The sequence below is a fragment of the Megalobrama amblycephala genome, linkage group LG7 (genome assembly GCF_018812025.1).
Source record: "Megalobrama amblycephala isolate DHTTF-2021 linkage group LG7, ASM1881202v1, whole genome shotgun sequence".
Lineage (NCBI taxonomy): Eukaryota > Metazoa > Chordata > Actinopteri > Cypriniformes > Xenocyprididae > Megalobrama > Megalobrama amblycephala.
Window position 1 is genome coordinate 9889015 of NC_063050.1, and position 22585 is coordinate 9911599.

Below are 22585 nucleotides of genomic sequence, written 5' to 3' on the forward strand. Positions count from 1 at the left end.
AAGCGGTTTGTAAAATCAAATTGTTTGATATAAGAACGTGTTTGATGGCCTTCATCAAAACTGTAAATAATTTATTTTTCTCTTCCCAGGTTCCTCAAACGCTGCACATTTACGATGAGATTAAAGACACCAGGCTTGACTGCAAAAGCACCCAGTTACCCACAAACCCCTCTGATTCTTGTAAAACTGTTTACTCTACTCCTCAATTACCCACAAACCCCTCTGTGGAGTGGCATAAACAGTGCAATAATCAGTTACCCCAAAACCCTTCTGACACTAGCACAGTTTATGCCACTCCACAATTACCCACAAACCCCTCTGATTCTTTTGATATGGTTCATGCTACTCCTCAATTACCCACAAACCCCTCTGATTCTTCAGATATGCTACTCCTCAATTACCCACAAACCCCTCTGTGGAGTGGCATAAACAGTGCAATAATCAGTTACCCCAAAACCCTTCTGACACTAGCACAGTTTATGCCACTCCACAATTACCCACAAACCCCTCTGATTCTTCTGATATGGTTCATACTACTCCTCAATTACCCACAAACCCCTCTGATTCTTTTGATATGGTTTATGCTACTCCTCAATTACCCACAAACCCCTCTGATTCTTCTGATATGGTTCGTTCTACTCTTCAATTACCCACAAACCCCTCTGATTCTTCTGATATGGTTTATGCTACTCCTCAATTACCCACAGACCCCTGATTCTTCTGATATGGTTTGTTCTACTCCTCAATTACCCACAAACCCCTCTGATTCTTCTGATATGGTTCGTGCTACTCCTCAATTACCCACAAACCCCTCTGATTCTTCTGATATGGTTCGTGCTACTCCTCAATTACCCACAAACCTCTCTGATTCTTCTGATATGGTTCGTTCTCCTCCTCAATTACCCACAAACCCCTCTGATTCTTCTGATATGGTTTATGCTACTCCTCAATTACCCACAAACCCCTCTGATTCTTCTGAAATGGTTTATGCTACCCCTCAATTACCCACAAACCCCTCTGATTCTTCTGATATGGTTTATGCCACTCCTCAATTACCAACAAACCCCTCTGATTCTTCTGATATGGTTCGTGCTACTCCTCAATTACCCACAAACCCCTCTGATTCTTCTGATATGGTTCCTTCTCCTCAATTACCCACAAACCCCTTTGATTCTTCTGATATGGTTTGTTCTACTCAATTACCCACAAACCCCTCTGATTCTTCTGATATGGTTCGTGCTACTCCTCAATTACCCACAAACCCCTCTGATTCTTCTGATATGGTTCGTTCTCCTCAATTACCCACAAATCCCTTTGATTCTTCTGATATGGTTCGTTCTACTCAATTACCCACAAACCCCTCTGATTCTTCTCATATGGTTTGTTCTACTCCTCAATTACCCACAAACCCCTTTGATTCTTCTGATATGGTTTATGCTACTCCTCAATTACCCACAAACCCCTCTGATTCTTCTGATATGGTTCGTGCTACTCCTCAATTACCCACAAACCCCTCTGATTCTTCTGATATGGTTCGTGCTACTCCTCAATTACCCACAAACCCCTCTGATTCTTCTGATATGGTTCGTTCTCCTCCTCAGTTACCCACAAACCCCTCTGATTCTTCTGATATGGTTTATGCTACTCCTCAATTACCCACAAACCCCTCTGATTCTTCTGATATGGTTTATGCTACTCCTCAATTACCCACAAACCCCTCTGATTCTTCTGATATGGTTTATGCTACTCCTCAATTACCCACAAACCCCTCTGATTCTTCTGATATGGTTTATGCTACTCCTCAATTACCCACAAACCCCTCTGATTCTTCTGATATGGTTTGTGCTACTCCTCAATTACCCACAAACCCCTCTGATTCTTCTGATATGGTTCGTTCTCCTCAAGTACCCACAAACCCCTTTGATTCTTCTGATATGGTTCGTTCTACTCAATTACCCACAAACCCCTCTGATTCTTCTGATATGGTTCGTGCTACTCCTCAATTACCCACAAACCCCTCTGATTCTTCTGATATGGTTTGTTCTACTCAATTACCCACAAACCCCTCTGATTCTTCTCATATGGTTTGTTCTACTCCTCAATTACCCACAAACCCCTCTGATTCTTCAGATATGGTTTATGCTAGTTTAACAGTTTGCAGTTTAAATAGGACCTTAAAGGCTTCTGTCAGGTGATTCATATTTGGAACCTTTTATAGGTTTCCATCATTTGCTTTAATTCATTACTTTTGTTTACATTTATTTCTTATTTTACCTAAATTTTATGGATTAAGCAGCTTGTAGAAAATTTATAAATAACCTATTAAACATGAAATAATTATGCAATAATTGAAGACATCTCTCCTTACTTAGAACATCTTTATCTTCTTCTTTAAGGGTTCTTTAAAATTGACTCATGGGGTTTCATTTATAAAATATTAAGTAGAAAATGTCCTAAATTTGATCTTATCATTATTTCTCAAATGTGAGTGATTCAGAGAAGTCACGCTACATTAAGCATCAAATGTGCATGAAACAGAATTCAACAATTACCGAAGTAGCAGTTGTTTGAACCACTTTAATGCAGTTGTTTGTCTGTTATTAAAACAGATATGTTGATCTGCTTTATAAATGCAGAAATGTTTTCTGAAAACACCTGCAAATCCTGATAAAGAAGCAATTCAACAAAAGTCAAGGGTCAAGAGCTCAACTAAAGCAAACAATGATCTCCATGATGGTGACCTCAAACAAAATATTTTCAATAAGACATCAACACCTAAACCTCTGTTAATTCTCAATAAGAGCTTCTGTAGACCCCTGACATCGGGAATCATGAGTCAAATCAACAGAGGAAGAGGAGGAGCCAAAACTTTTGGTGATATAGTGTATCATTCATTTGTTCTTAGTATAATCATTAACTGATAGTTGTTAGAGACCTGATTTTGAGGGAGGACCCGATTTATCTCGACACTGCAAGTTCGTTTTTAAAAGCAGTTTTGAACTCCAAACAAATTGCGTTCTGAACTGATTTTGTTTGAAATTACGTCACCAGTTCCTTCATTTATTTCATTTGAAGTATATCAAGGCCTTAAACACAGATTTAAAACAGAAGGTTGAAAATGATCCGGGTAATTTTTAATGTTCTATTTAAAATGAATAAGAGGAAATATCAGCCTCATCGACCCTTTGATAAACAGATAAAATGTATAAAAATATTCTTGCACAAACTCAGTGGAAAACTCTTTTAGATAAGTGGACTGTGAAGTGAACTTCAGGGTATTTTGCTATCTTAAGTGAGATTACAATTTAAAGGGAGGGAACATGTTCAGTTCGAAAGGCACTGCGACCAGCATAGGGAATAAGGGAACATCGATACACTTCACAGGAAATGGAGAGGGAACATCACGTGTCACTGCGCACAGTGTCATCAGTCAGAACTAAAGTTGGAGCAGAATCTAAACACATCAGGCTCACTAGGAAAAAGGTGGGTAAGACTGTTTACACCATCCAGGTATTAGATTGCTATTGTATCTGTGCCATTTTAAATGCTTTCAAACATACATTTCTAATGAACCTCACAACATGTCTTGTATACTGTGTATATTGTCTTTTTGTCTAATCCATCAGATTTACATTAACACTTTATATAATATGCAAAAATTGACCTGTTTATATATTTGTGTCTTGTTGTTACTGTTTTATGTTGAATTATTGTCAGGACCTGTAAGAGAAACATAATTTCATTCTCTCATGTCAGAGCTGAATGATACTATTGAACTTGACGAGAAACATCACTTCACTGCGGAATGAAAACTCTACAGTGGCGTTCACACATACAGTCCTTCATTTTCATTGGTAGCTGTGATGTGGGCGTGTCCGACGAAAACCCAAAAGTTGAGTAAAGTTTAACTTGTGCTTCATCTTATCGTGGTGTCCTGCTGTGTGGCTACAACAGAATTAAGACAAGAAACACATTTACCAGTTCTGCACATGAATGATAAACCAACACTACAATGGTACAAATAATCTGATTTATCTTAAAAGTATCCACTGACCAGTAGATAAATTGCTGAGGAATTGTTTTAATGATCATACTGACTGAGACAACATGAGGATCTCACACTTACTGACAGATTCTCATATTCAGAAGAGCTCGACTGGTGAACATCAGGTCTGGGATGGACAGTCTATGTGAAAGACACATTGATTATTTATTACCTGATTTTGAGTGTACAAACTCTTTTGCACGTGTAGTTTTTGATATGTCACTCACTGCGAGTGTGTCGTACAGGTCAGATGATCTGGACTTGAGGTCAAGAGCTGCATATGTGTCTGCACTGGGATCAACGTTCTACAGGGAAAAGAATGAAGAGATTTTAAATGGTCCCTGCCAACAAAAGTGTCAATCAAAAGTGTAATCACTCCATGATCTCTTTATTCTCACATTTACACAGCAGTAGTAAAATTCTGAGTTTGATAATATATGTTCTTATTGGTATTATGTGTTTCTTTGATCATCTCACCTCACACTCATGTATTGCAGATCTTCTGTTTATTTTCTTCTTACTGTTAAAAAGGAAAGTTTCATTTAATAATGACATGTTATTCTGAATTCATATAAAATCACATTAAATTTATAATCTTCATTGATAGATTTTTATTTACATTGTAAATATGATGATGATGATGATGATGATGATGAATAGTCCTCCAGATGTCGCTGCGATCACAATCACATTCCTACCAGCACCATGATGAACTGAAAGAGGAAGATCATCATGATTAACTCTCCAAACTGATGAATGATGTGAAGATACAGGAGTGTGTTAATAAAAGCTTCACCTGTGACAGTTACAGCGTCTGATCTCTGAGATCCATGTTGATTGTGAGCCTGACAGTAGAAGCGTCCACTCTGTAGTGCACTGAAACTCTGTCCAGATCCAACAGCTGAGCTTTCATTCTCCTTAAACCAGCTGAAGTTCAGAGCAGGAGGGTTTGAATCACTGCTGCAGATCAGAGTCACTGAATCTCCTGACACTATTTCACCAGAGATGGACACTAAGACATTCTTTGGAGGGTCTAATACAAAAAACACAATCAATTTTTAGAGGACGATGTTTAGAGGATTTAATGACAACAGTTACTGAACCATCATTAACTCACACATGACGTTTAAAGGCACAGTATCAGAGTATGTCACTCCACATTCGTTTCTGGACTTGCACTTGTATTCTCCACTGTCATCAGAGCTGATCTTTGAGATGCTGTAGATTCTTCCAGATCCTACAAACGTTCCTCCTTTAAACCAGCTGAAGTTCAGAGCAGGAGGGTTTGAATCACTGCTGCAGATCAGAGTCACTGAATCTCCTGACACTATTTCAGCAGATGGACTGATGGACACTGAGACGTTCTTTGGAGGATCTAGAGGTCCAGAATATAAAATGATAATAATTGACAAAAGCTTTTTTGCATTCTAATCAATTTTGTCTTTGAAACTTTTACACAATCTGAATTTTCCATTTTGCAAAATCTGATATTTGAATACATTTACTCAAGTGGTCAAAATATGACTGAATGTACTCACACATGACATTGAGCTGAACAGCAGGAGAGATGTGATTGTGTCCGTGTACAGCACAGCTATATCTGCCTGCATCCTCTCTTCTGACTGACTGCAGCAGGAGTTCATTGTTTCTGTCTCTTCTCTCAGTTAATGGCTGTGAGTTTCTGTACCAGATGAATGTTGCTCTGTCAGTCAGAGTGCAGCTGCTTTTACATGTCAGACGGACTGAATCTCCCTCTGTCACTCTCTCAGGAGACTCCACCTGAAGATCTGAACACAACACACACAGTATATCTAGTGCTGCTGTCATACACTGATTATTATTCAACATAATGCACAGAAGAAGAGAGAAACCTCATGAAAGTCACCTGTGACAGCAAGAGTCACTCCTGGATCACCAATCCATTTTCCTCCTGTTATATTAGTGATGAATCTGAAATAGTACATGCGTGAATCCTTCAGTGTCACATGACTCAGTCTGATGGTGCAGTTCTGCTGTTCATCTCCCAGATACTGAAGCCTCTGACTGTATTCAGGGTCCTCAGACAGATCTGGAGGCTCTTCACTCTTTATAAATTCTTTTGTCCAGAACACTTTCTCAATCTTATATCCAATAGGGTATGTATAAGTGCAGTTCATTATCACTGATGAGTCCTTTAGTGCACAGATGTGTGAAGGACTGTAACTCACACCCCAACCAGCACTAGAAACCCCTGAAATACATATTAAAGGGAGATTAAAAAAAAAAAAAAAAAAAAAAAAAACTTTCTTTCTTTCTTTCAGTATCATTTACCTCTGTATTTTATATATGTTAGAATTTTGTATTATTATGTAAAATATGTACTACACAATTTTTAGCAGAAACAGATTTGGTGTAAATAACATGTTCTGCGTTACGCAGATGGAGCTGTCAGAATATCTACATGTAATTGTCAGATCAGTATGGAAACAAGACAACAATACTAAATGCGAAGAGCATTTTTAGCAGTGTGCTTCAGTATGTCAGCAGATGGCAAAGCAACATCCCATCTGAATGCTGATACTCAAGCAAGACCATTACGCCGATGTCAGACCAAAAACCTTGAGGAGTACATCCTTGACTTCCATCCTGGACCTGCCCTTTCCACCTACAGTGTAGTCTAGTCAAGCAGATGCAGCCCCCAGCCAAGGTGGACATCGCGCCAAGCCCAGTCCAAGTCAAGCAGACGTACTACGTATAGACTCATGGAATCCATGAACAAGAAGGAGAAAGAGAAGACAGTTGAAATAGACCATCTACTCAGGAAAATCAGCTTAAGAAACATAAGCACTGTCGAGATGAGATGATGAAACACATCAAAACATTCTTCCGGGATGAACAGGAAAATGAGGTCAGATAAAAAGAGGACAGGTGCTTTTCCTAAAGCACAGGTATAGAGTCGTAACCTTGGATTCACTCCAATCCATCCATGAACTACAGGATTACTCTGGCCAACATCTCGCATCTGTCACCCCCACCACTATTAGAGCCTGTTCACTCTCATTCTCCCAGGCGAGAGCGAGCTGTATCTGAACGATCATTGCTGCCATTTCACCAGTACTTGCTTATTCCCATCCCATGGCAACTTACGGCTCTCTTGCAACACGACATTTGCAGATACAGCTGGTGAATGCACCTGCTTCATTCAGTTATGTCCCTCCTTACCAAACAACATCAGCATTACCCTCTCAAAACATGATCCCTGGTTTATTCCCTTCAGTGAGCACCACAGCTGATGCTCCTGCACAGCTGATACCAGCCAAGGCTGCAGCTCCACCGGGTGGTAGTATACATTGTATAGCCCCCCTAAACCTACAATTCCAGACTTCACAAGTGACAGTGAAAGAAAACTTGCTCATATGGACAATTTGCTCGAGCCTTACCCAGAGCTAACAGAGGAACATTAATGTCATGTACTGTTGGAACATCTTAAACTGCGTGAAGCTCAAATGATCGTGGAGTCTTGCTGTAACATGTTGTCACTTGTATGTTCTGATTCAGTTTTCATTGTGTTCTGTTTCTGTTTGCAGTTGGTTTGTTAATTAGTTCATATTCTCCTCTGTTCCCCCTGCCTGTTTGTGTCCTAGGTTACAGATTGATTAGTCCTCAGTTTAGGTGTGTCTTGTTAATAAGCCCTCAGTTTCTGTCTTTTCCTTGTCTTGTGTGATGTCAGTGTGTTTGTGGTTGTGTTTCCTTTGTGTCATTTTATTGTTTCGATTCTTGGATTAAAGACGTATTTAATTATCTTCATCGTCATGCACTTTCATTACAGCCACCCACCATAACACATGTGCAGTATGTTCTGCTTTTACTATTTTTTTTAGTTTTTTTATTGTGTTGGTTCTGGTTCTGTCCTGTTTGTCCTGTCATTTGACCTAGTTTCCCAGTGTGTTTGATTAATGATTCCGTTCACCTGTTCTGTTAATTATTTTGTTAGTTCTCCTTGTTGTTTAAGCTGTGTTTCCTTAGTTCTGTAAGACTTGATTTTCCTGCTAAGACAAAAACTGAGATCAAGCACCCTGCAATAAAGCAATAAAGCAATAAAACTCATCTGGAGAGAAGATCTCAAAGAAATAGCATAGGACAATGCCTTGCCCTAAACTCTCCTCACGCATCTACAGTATGCACCAGAATATTCAAAACTATGGAGAACCTCCTTTTGGGTGGTGTCTCTTCAAGATATATGAAAACCCACTCCTCTCCCCCAAAACAGGTGTCGGTGTAGTAAATATTTACAATCCTTTTGTTCTGGGGCCTGTACCATGATGGTAGTTGAACAAACTCAGGGTTATAGGATTAGTTTCAAGTTGACAAAACCAAACCACTCCAATCTGGCTTTGTTGGTATCATGATGCTGATCATAAACTTTCTCTGTCAACTCAGGCTTTGATCCTGAGTTTGTGGAGCGCGTGCACATGAATCTGTGACATCAGTGCCAAACAGCCAATCACATGCCTTGCAACAGAAATAAACTATGATTCACTTCTCGTGAGAGAGCCAGCGCTGTCACGGGCACACAAGAACAAGATGTTGAGATCCAGTTGCAGCATTAGCATTTATTGGGGAATCCAGAAACGTAAATCCAAAGGCAGGCAAGGGGTCAAAATCCAGATAATCAGTCCACAAAAACAAAAGCCAGAAATACAAAAGTGCACGTCACAATACAACAAACCACAACCAAGGACAGAAACAACGGAGTATAAATAGACAGACACTAATGATGAAACACAAAACAGCTGGGTGCAATGACAATGAGATAATGAGTCCAGGGAAGTGTCTTATGGGTAATGTAGTAGACAGGTGACAAAAGTCCTTGTTCGAGTGCCCTCTGGTGGCTAAACTTGGCACTCCAACTCATGATCATGACAGTACCCCCTCCTTACGGAGCGGCTACCAGACGCTCCAAGAAAAAAAACAAAACACACAACTCTCAGGAGGGAGGTGGACTGGAGGAGGACGGGGGGCCAGGACCAGAGGACCAACCGAAGGCCAGGGGGAAGCCGGAGGAACAGACCACGGGGGCTCTAAAAAGGTCGGGGTCCTGGCTGAAAGGGCAAGGCGCTTCGTTGGCGCCGGCAGGGCAAGGCGCTTCGTTGGCGCCGGCGGGGCAAGGCGCTTCGTTGGCGCCGGCGGGGCCAGGCGCTTGGAGAACCCACAAACAACCCCTGGAGTGGTCTCCAGGCCTTGTAGGATGGAGGAAGCTCTCTTCCTCCTTCTCCTCCGCTTATGAGGGTGAGGCGGTGGCTCACCCAAAATGGACTCACTGGCTGGAGTGGGCTCTGGAGCGGACTCACTGGCTGGAGCGGGCTCACTGGCTGGAGCGGGCTCACTGGCTGGAGCGGGCTCACTGGCTGGAGCGGGCTCACTGGCTGGAGCGGACTCACTGGCTGGAGCGGGCTCTGGAGTGGACTCACTGACTGGAACAGACTCACTGGCTGGAGCGGACTCACTGGCTGGAGCGGGCTCACTGGCTGGAGCGGGCTCACTGGCTGGAGCGAACTCACTGGCTGGAGCGGGCTCTGGAGCGGACTCACTGGCTGGAGCGGGCTCTGGAGTGGACTCACTGGCTGGAGCGGACTCACTGACTGGAGCGGACTTATTGGCTGGAGCGGACTCACTGGCTGAAGAGGCCTCCAGGCCTTGAAGGATGAAGGAAGCCTTCTTCCTTCTCCTTCTCCTCCCTTTACCGGAGTGAAGCTGAGGCTCAGTGCCCACCTCCTCTGAAGACTCTGGAGTGGACTCACAGGCGGGAGCGGGCTCTGGCTGAGCGTGAGTTGCCCAACGGCTTCTGTGGGAGAGATAATGGACAAAGCCCCAAAAATCCAGGATCTGGAGCCCCTCCAACTCCCACTGAGGCAGAGGGTCGTCGAGGCATCTATTAAAAATCCCTTTAAGCGCCTCACCATTGTACCGCAACCCTCTTGACATCGTCAAGAAAAACTGGGCAAAACCCCCTACCTCTCTCCCCTCCTGTCGCAGAGCCACCACTGCCCGGACTAGAGCCATCCGCTCTCCAATGGAGGCTGGGGGACAAATCCGAATGCTCATGCTGCTGGATCTAGTATTTAGTGCTGGTTTGTTCTGTCACGGGCACACAAGAACAAGATGTTGAGATCCAGTTGCAGCATTAGCATTTATTGGGGAATCCAGAAACGTAAATCCAAAGGCAGGCAAGGGGTCAAAATCCAGATAATCAGTCCACATAAACAAAAGCCAGAAATACAAAAGTGCACGTCACAATACAACAAACCACAACCATGGACAGAAACAACTGAGTATAAATAGACAGACACTAATGATGAAACACAAAACAGCTGGGTGCAATGACAATGAGATAATGAGTCCAGGGAAGTGTCTTATGGGTAATATAGTAGACAGGTGACAAAAGTCCTTGTTGGAGTGCCCTCTGGTGGCTAAACTTGGCACTCCAACTCATGATCATGACAAGCGCGATTCAAAACTCTTTTGCTGAAAATGAAGAAACGCATTTACACTAATGGAAAATACTTGTCTGTGAAAGAGGACAAATAAAAGAAATGATCTTTCTCTATTAGTGCAAGTGAAAGTTGTGAAGTTAGTTTATATAGTTGATATATAGCGAAAGAGATTCATACTTGTAAAGGTCACATCATATTTAAAGTTTATTTACAGCTTATTTATATTACATATGATCTGTATATATTAATATTCATTAAAACTAAATGCTTAATAGTAACTGTTAATTGCCTGTGTGTAATGGATTACTAATATAGATCATATAATAATTACAAAATTCATATATAAATAATAATTTTTTTTTTTTTTTTTTTTTTTTTTTTTGCTGCTATACAGTGTCTTTAATTTGGAGGAAGAGAAACTGAGGGATGGACTTTATTGTGTTGAGTGTGTCAGTGTCACTTAGCTTACGTCTGATTGGCCCAATTTCAGTTTGAGATCTCTAACCCAGAACATAACCTGCCCCGGAGCAGGTTAGCCATGGGGCGTAAGTTACTATGGCGATGAACACCGCTAAAAGCCAAGTCACTTTCATGGTACCTAAAACCCAGGATTGGTGCAAAGTAATCTGAAACTTACCTGGCTAGCCAGCTAATCCAGATTCATGGTACAGGCCCCTGATCTGTGTATTTAAGGGAAAGTGCAAAGCAGTCATGTGATCTTCTGTAGCCAGAAACCCCCATGCAGTGATTTGTGAATGTTTGAAGACACTCACACATCACTGTGTGTATGTGCATTTCTTTGAACAACTGATATATTATGTTTTTATGATTTCTAAATTGGCTTCTAATTGGTTATTTGTGTAATTGGCATGATACATTTTTACCTGACAAATAAAATCTGGATTCTTCTGAAATCATTATGACCAGTAGATTATTGGACTCCATATTTCCGCAAATCTGCATCAGGATATGTCAAACTAAAGGCTCAATGAAAGGAGCATGTTGCACATCATGTGGGACATTTTGATTTCTGTCTATCACTGACTTAGCAAGTTGCAGTATCGTGACTAAGAAAACTGTGTTTTTGTCTGAACAAGCATGTGGCGGTTCGACTCCAATGCATTAGTAAACTCTGCACCCTCTGACTAAACTGATGAAGTTTCATCAGAAACTGACGAAATTGTGTCGTGAGATCCACGCAAACTGGGGCGTGTTACTCTATGCGATATGTGTCCATAATGAACGAATAATTGAAAGTATGGGATACCCAGAATAATAAAATATCTAAATTAATACATGACCAATGATTAATTCCTTATTAGAAACACAATCTAAGAGTAGTAGTCATTTTTAATTGGAGTCAGATTAAACAAGCAGCTGATGTGAACTTCACAGAAGCGCTGAAAAGACATACACACATTAAACCTTCGCCCAGGCCGTCGGCTTCCGTTTTTGGGCCAATGGGGCCTTTACAGCATTTACAGTTCATTATTCAGTGCCATCAATGTTAGTGGATGTGTTTTCCCTATTCTCCTGAGTTTTCCTGTTATTTCTGAATGTTATAATAAAGTCAGTTGTCATAGTATTTTTATCACTGTGCAATTCATTGATCACAGCCATTGTGTGAGGCTTGCCAGCTTCACAGATTTCTGGAACCATGGTTTAAAATAATGCCAAAATGAACAAGTTTCTTTGATAAGTGACTAAAGATTTAAAAAATAAATAAATACATACTTTTGCAGCAGTGACTCACCGTGAATCATGAGCAGAAACACTAGAGGAAGGGGCAGAGCCATTCTGACTGACATCACTACAAGACACACATCATGAGAAAAGCATAGTCTTTAGCTAAAAAATGTAATTTTTTTAATTGAGAAAATGTCCTATTGAATAAGTCAGTGGTTTCAACAGTAGTATTAAACTATATTTACATACTAACCAGAGCAACTCTTACCGTGTTCTGGTGAGTCTCTCCAGCAGGCGTTAAACTGATTGATTTCACACTTTTCTTGCACAAGCAATAAATCTTTCTTCCTCTTTCATGACTCCTGCCCACACCAGCAACTTTAGACACCTTCAACATTTTTTTGTTTTTTATCATGATCCAGTGGCATTTATTGATTTGACATTTTGAAACCCAAAATGTTAAACAATAAGAAATGATGTTTGTCCACCAATGAATCATGTACACAGATTTATTACCATATAAGATGTATTTACAGTTTCACTTGTGTTTGCAAATATTAAGACTGAAATAATGTTCAGGAATAAATCAAATAAAAATAAATCTGTTTTTTTTTTTTTTTTTTTTCTATTGGGTTTTCATCCCCCCCCCCCCCCCCCCACACACACACACACACACACACACACATTTTCTGAAGAATTACTCAATATAGGAACTTATACTGAGAAAGACTGGATGTTTCCACTTTAAACGCAGATATATTTTGAAATCCTTGAAAGATTTTTTTTCTTTCTTCAGTTTTTTGGCAATAAGAGAAGAAACAGGAAGTGGGAGGTAGTAGATGTGGGAGGGGCAGGAAATGACAGCGAAAGCAAAGCCACTGGAAGGCAAGCCTGCAACCTTTAGCCAAAAAAGTGTAATGGCTAAAGCTAATGCTCCAGATCAGAATTATTTCCCAGCTAATGTTGCTTAATAAGCAGCTGCTAAATGGCATGATGATTGAAAAACAATGAGATGGGAGGGAAAAAAAAAAAACTAATTCAGAAAAATTTTCCTGCATGTGGAATGCAACAGATTTGTGAGGAAACACAAAACTATTGAAATATACATTTTCATACCTTTTTTCATTGCATGTCCTTTTAGGGGCTCCATAAAACACTGTTTTATTCAAACTTATGAAACTAACACATTTGACCTTTTTTCAACACACATACACAGAAATGACCACACTCAAGCTTGAATTTGGTAAAACTGACATGTTTTATTTTATTTTATTTTATTTTATTTTATTTTATTTTATTTTATTTTATTTTATTTTATTTATTTGATCACAGAAAACATTTGAAATCAAAAGTTAAAATCGAATGACCAGCCAGTGACATCACAAAAGGTTTTCTAGTCTCACCAAACACTGTGTTGTGGCTTCTTGACTCTTTTGTTTTGTATTCTGCTCTTGTAATGTGAAAAAGATCATAGACACTGCATTCCTGCCATCTTTTTACCGGATTTAATGAATAATAAATACCTGAACATGCTACACTGACAGCCCCAAACATTGTTTAATTGATGGTGATATGATGGTCTCACAAAATCCCCTGTGTTAAATTAACACCACTTTGTGTTCATATGGGAACAACCCAGAGTTAATTAGATACTTAAGTGATCAATTGAGTGACAGTTGTTCAATGATTAAGGACAGCTGATGATAACGAGCAGAATCACTGAAGGAAAGAGAAACACCAGAACTACAACTGACTTCAGCCACAGCCTTAGATGAAAACAACTGAGAAGACATTAAATCTGTATTACAATCTTTTATCTTTAATACATTTTATTACAAACTAGACTTTATTTCTGTTATTTATCTGTTTTATTGAAAATAAAATGGTTTGTTCACCATCATGGGCATCAGGGTTTGGAGTTTGACTCTTTAGGTCAGTTTGTGGTCTTTTACCAAAACACAATTTGTTGCAAAGGAAGCCCTAAACAAACATGATCAGGTGACATAGTTTTCATCATCATATGACTGTCTAATCTCATTACTGAACAAAAGTAGTTATTCATTATTAATAGATTATTTTCACCAACAATACTTTCTTGCCACAGATCAGACATTTGGAATTTTAATTTTTTAATACATTTTCGAGAAGAAAAAAAAAATAATCATAATAATAATAATATTTATCCAGACACACATCAAGAATCAGCACATGAATCTCAACATTGAGATTCATGTTGAGATTCACACTTTTTTTTTTTTTTTTTTTATACCTTTTAAGAAATGGTGCATCATTTCAGACACACTCCCTGGATGGGCGGACAGATGGAAGGATGGATGGATAATTGAATGAATAATGTGTTGGTGGATGGATTGAGGATTAGTGGATGAATTTATGTATGTATGTATGGATGGATGGATGGATGCAGAAATGGATGGTTGCAGGGATGGATGGATGAATTTGTGGATGGATGGATGCAGAAATAGATGGATGGTTGCAGGGATGGATGGATGGATGCAGAAATGGATGGTTGCAGGGATGATGGATGAATTTGTGGATAGATGGATGGATGAATGGATGCAGAAATAGATGGATGGTTGCAGGAATGGAGGGATGAATTTGTGGATGGATGGATGGATGGATTTGTGGATGGATGGATGGATGGATGGATGGATGGATGGATGGATGGATGGATGGATGGATGGGTTGATGGATGGGGCAGGAACATGTAATTGCAAAAGTATAAGGCAAAAATATGTTAGATATATGGATGAATGGATGATGGCCAGACTTCACCTTCAGTGCCCTGAAGAGTTTTTTTTTTTCATTTTTTTTTTCAAATCATACTTCTGTCAGAGTGTTTGTGTTTACTTATAGGGAAGTATAACTCTACAAACACACACACACACACACACACACACACACACACAATATCTATCCAGTATTTAGTGTGAGAACAGGTAGTGGGAGTCGAGGTTGAAGCAGGCAGTCATGAGAACCGTCACCTCCATCAGTTTCTCAGGTACTATATCTGTCATTACACTAAATCAGAGAGAACTGCACTTTTTACTCTTCAGTATCACTGATAAACAACAATTCAGCATGATAACTCTGAATCGGTCTCTGTCAGCAGTGCTTGGTCTTTCAGCGCTGTGGCTGATGGAGAACTCACTGGCTCTTTCCGTCACTGGATCTGTGGGAAGCAATATCTCAGTCACCTGCAGATATCCTGAAACGTACGAGAATAACAGCAAGTTCTTCTGCCAGATGAGCGACTCGTTTGCTCAGAGAGATCCTCAGTGTGTTCAGACGACCCGGAGAGAGACGAGGTCTGAACAAGGGAGAATGACTCTTCTGGATGACACCAGCTCTCATGTTCTCACAGCTCTCGTCTCTAGACTGGCTCCAGAAGACTCTGGAAAGTACTGGTGTGGTGTAGATATCAGTCTGCTGCCTGACTTCACCTCCGAGATCTGGTTAACAGTCACCAAAGGTGAGAAACACCAGAGCTGAAGACTCACTGTCCTACTGAATATCCTTAATATATGAGCAGTTGAAGTGATGTGACTGTCCTCAAAGGCTCTGTGTTTGTTATTTATATTCTCTTCATTTGTCATTTTGTCCATAAACATACATTTATCTGTTCAACTTGTAATGGGATGGATGTTTACAATGTATATATATATATGAACTCCATGCATGTCCAGATACGACCATGGAGGTCACACTAGAATAGCCTGATTTGTCTTGGCCAGAGAGGCCATTCTGAGTTTTCTTGTCTCGTCAGCTCCACCGTGGTGGCCTCCTGGTTTCTATTTTTCACATGGTTTTGTTGCTTATCATTTGTATAGTTGTTTCTTTATCAAACCCCCTGCGTTTAGGTTCACACTTCAGTCTGCTTTCTCCAAAAATTACAAATATTTAAAAAAAAGGGGGGGGGGGGGTGTTCATTTTATAATTTGTTCTGAGATCATTCCCTGTTAGCTGAGACTGGTTGTAAATTCATACAATCAAATTCTAATTCAGTGTCCCTTGGAAATGTTGCTCATCACAACCATGAAGTAAATAAGATTTCCAAGAATAAACTGTAAGTAGGGTTGGGCAACATGACCAAAATCTTATATCACAATCTTAGTCATTTTATTTTACAATTACGATATATATCACAACATAGTTATTTTTGCTGTGTGACAGGCTTTGTATGTGTGTGCTTCTGGTCTGTACGTGTGTCAGAACAGCACAGTTTAAGTTCTTTTTCATGCCTTACTGAGATTAGTTTAAATTCAGAATGGAAAATGCAGTGTGCTTATAATAAACAGAGCAATATTGTGCATTGATGTGGACGCTAATAGTCATTGTTATAGCTCTTATCTTTATAGTTCTTGGTGTGAACTGGCCTTTACAGGGATTGTTGAGGTGCCACTGAGACTCACATTGGTTTCAGATGGGATGTGATACAGCATCGTCTTCCTCTTACACGTCTCATAATGAGTCAGTGTGTGAGAACTGAATTCACACATGTGTGTGGTGAATGAATGCCAGCTGAGGTTTAAATAGACTGAACATGAACTATAGTCCTTTCGCTTTTGTTTTCTGTGCAGGGGATCCTCAAGAACAAACCAAAAACCATTTCCTGGAAGAACGTGGCGGTGAGGTTACGAAACACGCGCGCACACACACACACACACACACACACACACACACACACATACACAGCATGTGTTTTTTTCAGTCAACTCATTGTGGTCTTTGCATCAACAGAGTCTCACTCCAGGTTCATGATGATGGTGGCTTTGATGTGTGTTTTCGCTCTGTTTTTCGTGTGTGTGTTTGGTCTGTTTGAAGTCCTCAAGCACAACAGCCGCAGTAACTCAGGTGAGCAGATCTCTGTGGATCATCTCAAGCATATCAGCACCATGTGATTTATTTTAAACCATGTGGATACAGCCAATAAGCTACTGTATATATCTTTAAAAAAAAAGTCACCCAGACTTTACCTTAACACTCATGCTCTGTTGAAAGTCTGAGATATTTGAGATATGATATTTCAGTGGCTGATGGGAAAATCTTGAAAGCTCAGTGACTGATATAATGCAAAGATACACATAATCGTATGGCCACAACATTTCTGAAAATAAATGAACACTTATTTTACACCAAAAAAACAAAAAAACAAAACATTAATTCTATAGTCTTTTTAAAGTGACAGTACACCCACAAATGCAAATTCTGTCATAATTTTGAAAATATCTATTTTTTTTTTTTTTTTTTTTTTTTTGTCCATAAAATGAGTGTCAGTGGTGTCCAATGTTGTTTTGAACCCCAACATTCTTCAAAATTTCTTCTTTGGTTTTTAACAAAGAGGTTCAGTAAATGACATAGAAGACTACAGAACATCAGTTCATGGTATTACAGTTCATAATGTCCCATTGAAGAAAAATAAATCACTTAAATCTTTATCCATTCTTGTCAGGTTCTGTTCTCCACCGCACCAGAACAATATCAAACTCAATGCCGGTGAGTTCATGCCCTTATCATAATGTCATCAGCATATAATTTCCTGACAAATCTGATATATTTCTTTAATATAGGATGGACACCAGAGAATAAATCACCCAGACCCATTTGAAGCTCAAAGTGATAAAGAGGAATTTTACAGACCCACAAACCCAGATTATATAAACACAGAGCCGGTCGACACAGACTCCTACACAGATGTAGTTTCAGCACAAACACAAGATCGGATCGACTCAGAACTGGACACCAGTAGACAGAGTCACGTGTATCAGAGTCTCACAGCGGATTCAGTTCAAGAGTCGATCTATCACACCATTGCTCAAACGCCTGACTCAACACTGAAGCCTCTTCAACAGCCATCTGGAGATGGTATTTTGCTTATTAAATAAAATACAGAAATCATTCTCATTTGATTTGGGTATAGTTCTGTGATACGGTAACTGCCTAATAAGTTATTGAGTTTTACTATTTTGTTTATTGTCTTCACTTTGCTGTCTGTATTGCATTTGCACCTGATCTTGCTCAGTAAACATATATAAACATTTTTTTTCTCTGAAAACAAGTTTTATTAGCTTTTGCTGTTTTGCTTCACATTAATTAATCTTGTGTTAAAGAAAATTAAATATTGGAAAACAAGTGTCTGTAGCTTTATGATCTTTATTCGGGGGCCCCCTGCTGGTCACACTCGACTGAATGAATCAATGTGCAGCACATTTCATACTTTCAATAGTCAGAACAAGACTAATTAAGTGCAATAGTATGTTCCTGTGTTAACAAGTGTAATCTGGAAAACACCACAAAAGGCTGCATTTTGAGTCATCTTTAGAGTATATGGGCGAAAAGTTCCCATTTACAGAGAAGTTGATCTTATTGAGAAAGCTCAGCAAGATGCACTTGCACTACAGTTGTGTTTTGGGGTTAAGGATCAGTCCCAAATAGAAACAAGGAAGTGAAAGAAAGGCTGCCAGACACTGTTTTATTCCAGACAGACTGTGTTTTATTCTTAACTGCACACATAAACCATTCAGCATGTGGAAAGCAAGGATCTCTTGTGTCTTCATCTGTACAGGTGAGTTGTAGCGATCGCTTTACGATAAAAGAACAGCATCTTGATTTCAGACTTGTATCAGTGTTGGGGAAACTACTTTGAAACTCTAGCATGACGAGTTTAGTGAGTAAAGTAAAGCTACAAATTACATAATCTACTAATAAACTTAATACTTACTTTTATTCCTTTAATATATTGTATGCTTTCTTTTAGGGTGACAGCATCAAACACAATTTGAACAGATCAATTTATTCTAAATATTAACATTAAAAATAGCTAAATCACTTTACTGCATTTTAACATTTAATTATGATTATGAAGCTATGTTGTTAACCTAAACTTTAAATAGGTTGAACTTTATGTTACAATACGTGCAATTACGTGTGCTTACAGTGTACTTTTCATATATATATATATATAGTTAGTCATGTGATTTATCAGGATTCTTGCACTTGAACGCGCATTACTGTTACTGAATGTATGTCACTGAAATGATCAGTGGTTATTAGGGCTGGGAGTAAAATAGATTTTTTGAATAATCGTATTTTATTTTTTAAGCGGTCGATTCGATGTCGATTCTCAAAAGCTACAAATCAATCTTTTTTTGTTTTATTTATGCAAACACTGAACATAATATTTGATTGATGTTAATCTTATTACTAGTCTTCTCCACTAGATGTCATTTACCTAGCGTGATGTTACAGCAGGAACCCTGTCATTCATTCATACAGAAATTGGCGCATCTCAGACAGCGTGCAAATAACAAAATGAATTATCTTTCATATTTCCTTCTGCTAAGATGGACAGATTCACAGAAATTTATCTCAAAATGCCTGCATTGGCAAGTATCCTAGTAAACATAGTCAGTTATGGCTTAAGTGAATGTAATTAGTAGAGAAAGACAGCGCACATGTATCAGTATATTGGATCAGTGCATTAGCCTTAAAGTGACAGCAGCCTAATATCCCTGTCAAAAGACAAAGAATTCACTTCATTCTCTTCACTGAATAACTTTTTTTTTGTAAGTTTAATAAGAATTAACCTTTATTTAATTTATACAGTGAAGATTATATTCGGTGTTGTTTTACATTTGATTATTTAATTTAGTTTCTGAGAACTACTGTTAGGCGTATACCTGAAAAACCTGAAAAGCACTGATTATATAATTTGTATCTTTGTTCTATTGTATTTATTTATTCGTGCTATTGCTTTTAGTTTGATTGTTTGTTCAGTTTTATTAATGACTGTTTACTTGTCTTTTTTATGTATATTAGTTATAGTTTTAGCTGTGGTATTGAAATTGGAATCGAGATTTGTGAAATTTCACTGGTATCTAAAATTTTGGTGTAAAAAAACAACAAAAACCAAAACCATTTTATTTATTATATATATATATATATATATATATATATATATATATATATAATACACAATATGTTTTCATTAAAGTTAACTACTTTAGTTAACTTGAACTAATAATGAACTGCACTTATTAATCTTAATTAACGTTAATTTTAACATTTACTCGTACATTATTAAAAAGTTTTATTTGTTAACATTAGTTCATGTACTGTGAATTAACATGAAAATTTTTATTAACTAACATTAATAACAATTATAAATACTGTAACTAAGGTATTGTTCATTGTTAGTTCGTGTTAGTTAATACATAATCTAATGTTAACAAATGAGACATTATTGTTAAGTGTTACCGAATCAATGGATTCATTGAACTGAATCGAATTGAGATCTTGTGAAAATAACCCTAGTGGTTATATTAAAGTGTCATTTCATTTGATGAACTGCCTAGAAAATATGCATATGGAAGTAACACTGATTACTGCTTATGTGCTTTATGTCTGTGTATTATCGAAATCATGACTGAATATCTAGAAATATTTTATTTCATTTCATTTCCAGCCTGTCTACTGGATATTAACTGTGCTAAGATTGGATATGAGGGAAAACACGTAACGTTTCACAATAGATACCCAGAGGGCTACGAGACAAACACCAAGTACTTCAGCAAAACTGATGGTTTCTCCTTTGAGAAACTGGTTCAGACTTCTCATCCCTTCAGATGGGCCAAACAAGGCCGATTCGCTCTATTCGACAACACATCCGCACGCATCCTTACCGCCGTCATCTTGGGATTGGTCCTGGAGGATTCTGGTTTGTACTCCTTCGGTGTGGATGTAAAACTGTTGCCTGATCTGTCTGGTGATGACATACAACTGACTGTCATGAGAGGTGAGAATCCTTCAACATGTTTAATAGGCTATGAGTTTTTTCATACATATGACTGAATGGAGTAGAGAATGAGGCTGAAGGAATGAGTCTCGATAGTTTCACGTTCCTTCTCTGCACAGGTGAAGAACAGAGACCCACGATATCATTACCAACAGGTACAAGAGTAAAGTAGGATGATAATTCTGTTTCAATCACTCAAATACAACTTATACAATATTAATGATCTCTGTTCAAATGTTGTGTTTTAGTGATCGTCAGCAGCACGAACAGTCCTGCAAATATCACAGCACAGAACTGGACCAAGACAAGAAATCAGGGTGATCCGTCTTTCCTTTACAGGCTATCATTTGTTCATTCACTGATTCATTCATTAGTTTGATTGATTCATTTATTTAGCCTATCATTAATTCAGTCCACCATGCACCATTCGTTTATTCTGTTTAGTCAGTCATTGATTCAGTTCGTTCATTGATTCATTCTGTCTTTTCTATCTTTCTGTCTATCTTATCTTGATGTTCTTACTGACTTCTTACAAAACAGAACTAATTTTCTCTGTTGAAGTGTTTATTCACAGCTCAGGTGTCACAACTAGTCCTGCAAATATCTGTCTCTCACTCTCTCTTCCTCTCTCTGTTCTGTGTTTCACACAAATAAATCATGTTTTGATCAGGTGTGTCAGACCGTTTCCTCTTTCTACAGAATCTCCCCTCAGGTTTGTGAGCGTGTTGAGTCTGGTGTGTGTCTGCACACTTCTAGTTGTGTGTCCGTTCGCTGTGTTTAAGGTTTTAAAATGGGCCGCCACCTGCAAGCTGTCAGGTGAGACGACTAGATGAAACTTCCTCTTTTCTACACAATCTTCACTTACGCTTAATCTCTATCATGTCTTTTTCCTCTCTAGTTTCTGTGTCTTATCACACCAGGAAGACATCAACTCAAGTGGTTGTAAGTCTTTAACTGATCCTGTCACATTCACAAGTATATAGTATGCTGACACTGATAAAGTTCCTCTCTACAGGACGAGTATGTGAGCATGAGCCCAACCGTCCTTCCAAACCCACCCACAGCTCAAAATGATGAAGCTTCACTTGTTGTTGATTTTCACAGACCTACAAACACAGAACAGACACATAACAAAGATGCCAACTACAAAGATTTAGCTCTAGCAAACAGTCCAAATCACATCTACACAGAAATGAACCCTGGTTTTGTTCAAGAGTCAGTTTATCAGAGCATTGATCTAACTATTAACTGACTCATCAACAGCCAATGAAAATCCTTATTTCTCTTCACATTTTTCCAGAAACAATTATTCAGAAACACTTTACAAGATTCTGTTTGGTAATCTTTTGTTAACATGAACTAACAATGAAAAATATTATAAACTGTTTGGTAATCTTAATCTTAAATGTTAATTTCAACATTTACTAATTCATTATTAAAATCAAATGTTGCTTCTGTTTATATTATTTAATGGACATGAACTAACATGAATTATCAGTTGTTTTTTTTTTGTTAACTAATGTAGCTATTGCTGATTGTTAGTTAAAGGTGCCCTAGAATTTAAAATTG

The 22585-nt window shown here is 38.6% G+C and overlaps 4 protein-coding genes across 10 annotated transcripts in view; 3 read left to right on the top strand and 1 right to left on the bottom strand.

Moving 5' to 3' along the window:
* The window catches only part of LOC125271227 (B-cell receptor CD22-like), a 25131-nt gene extending 12595 nt beyond the window's left edge, over nt 1-12536 (bottom strand). Inside the window, exons 1-11 of one of the 4 annotated variants that reach the window (XM_048195262.1) lie at nt 12473-12535; nt 12272-12328; nt 5931-6275; nt 5584-5832; nt 5163-5420; nt 4842-5078; nt 4665-4758; nt 4523-4565; nt 4273-4350; nt 4127-4186; nt 2558-3945 (exon numbers count right to left, since the gene is read on the bottom strand). In XM_048195262.1, coding sequence (XP_048051219.1) covers nt 3922-3945; nt 4127-4186; nt 4273-4350; nt 4523-4565; nt 4665-4758; nt 4842-5078; nt 5163-5420; nt 5584-5832; nt 5931-6275; nt 12272-12326 — 1443 coding nt within the window. In that variant the 5' untranslated portion in view covers nt 12327-12328; nt 12473-12535 and the 3' untranslated portion in view covers nt 2558-3921. Of the gene's footprint in view, nt 1-2557; nt 3946-4126; nt 4187-4272; nt 4351-4522; nt 4566-4664; nt 4759-4841; nt 5079-5162; nt 5421-5583; nt 5833-5930; nt 6276-12271; nt 12329-12472 lie in introns of those variants that run through there. The other 3 variants (XM_048195263.1, XM_048195264.1, XM_048195261.1) reach the window with 3 other exon arrangements.
* Nucleotides 1-22585, top strand: part of LOC125271244 (polymeric immunoglobulin receptor-like) — a 477349-nt gene that overhangs the window by 56278 nt on the left and 398486 nt on the right. The window lies entirely within an intron of this gene.
* LOC125271257 lies at nt 14889-18325 on the top strand. Its single transcript, XM_048195314.1, has 5 exons — nt 14889-15694; nt 16803-16850; nt 16963-17076; nt 17675-17718; nt 17793-18325. Exons 1-5 carry the CDS (start codon nt 15193-15195, stop codon nt 18105-18107), a joined length of 1023 nt encoding a protein of 340 aa, XP_048051271.1. The 5' UTR covers nt 14889-15192; the 3' UTR covers nt 18108-18325.
* Nucleotides 18643-22542, top strand: LOC125271272. Of its 2 annotated transcripts, XM_048195345.1 has the most exons (7): nt 18643-18787; nt 20687-21016; nt 21136-21171; nt 21265-21333; nt 21716-21832; nt 21915-21958; nt 22032-22542. In XM_048195345.1, exons 1-7 carry the CDS (start codon nt 18748-18750, stop codon nt 22266-22268), a joined length of 873 nt encoding a protein of 290 aa, XP_048051302.1. In that variant the 5' UTR covers nt 18643-18747; the 3' UTR covers nt 22269-22542. The 2 variants fall into 2 exon arrangements, with proteins under 2 accessions (XP_048051302.1, XP_048051303.1); XM_048195346.1 differs by lacking the exon at nt 21716-21832.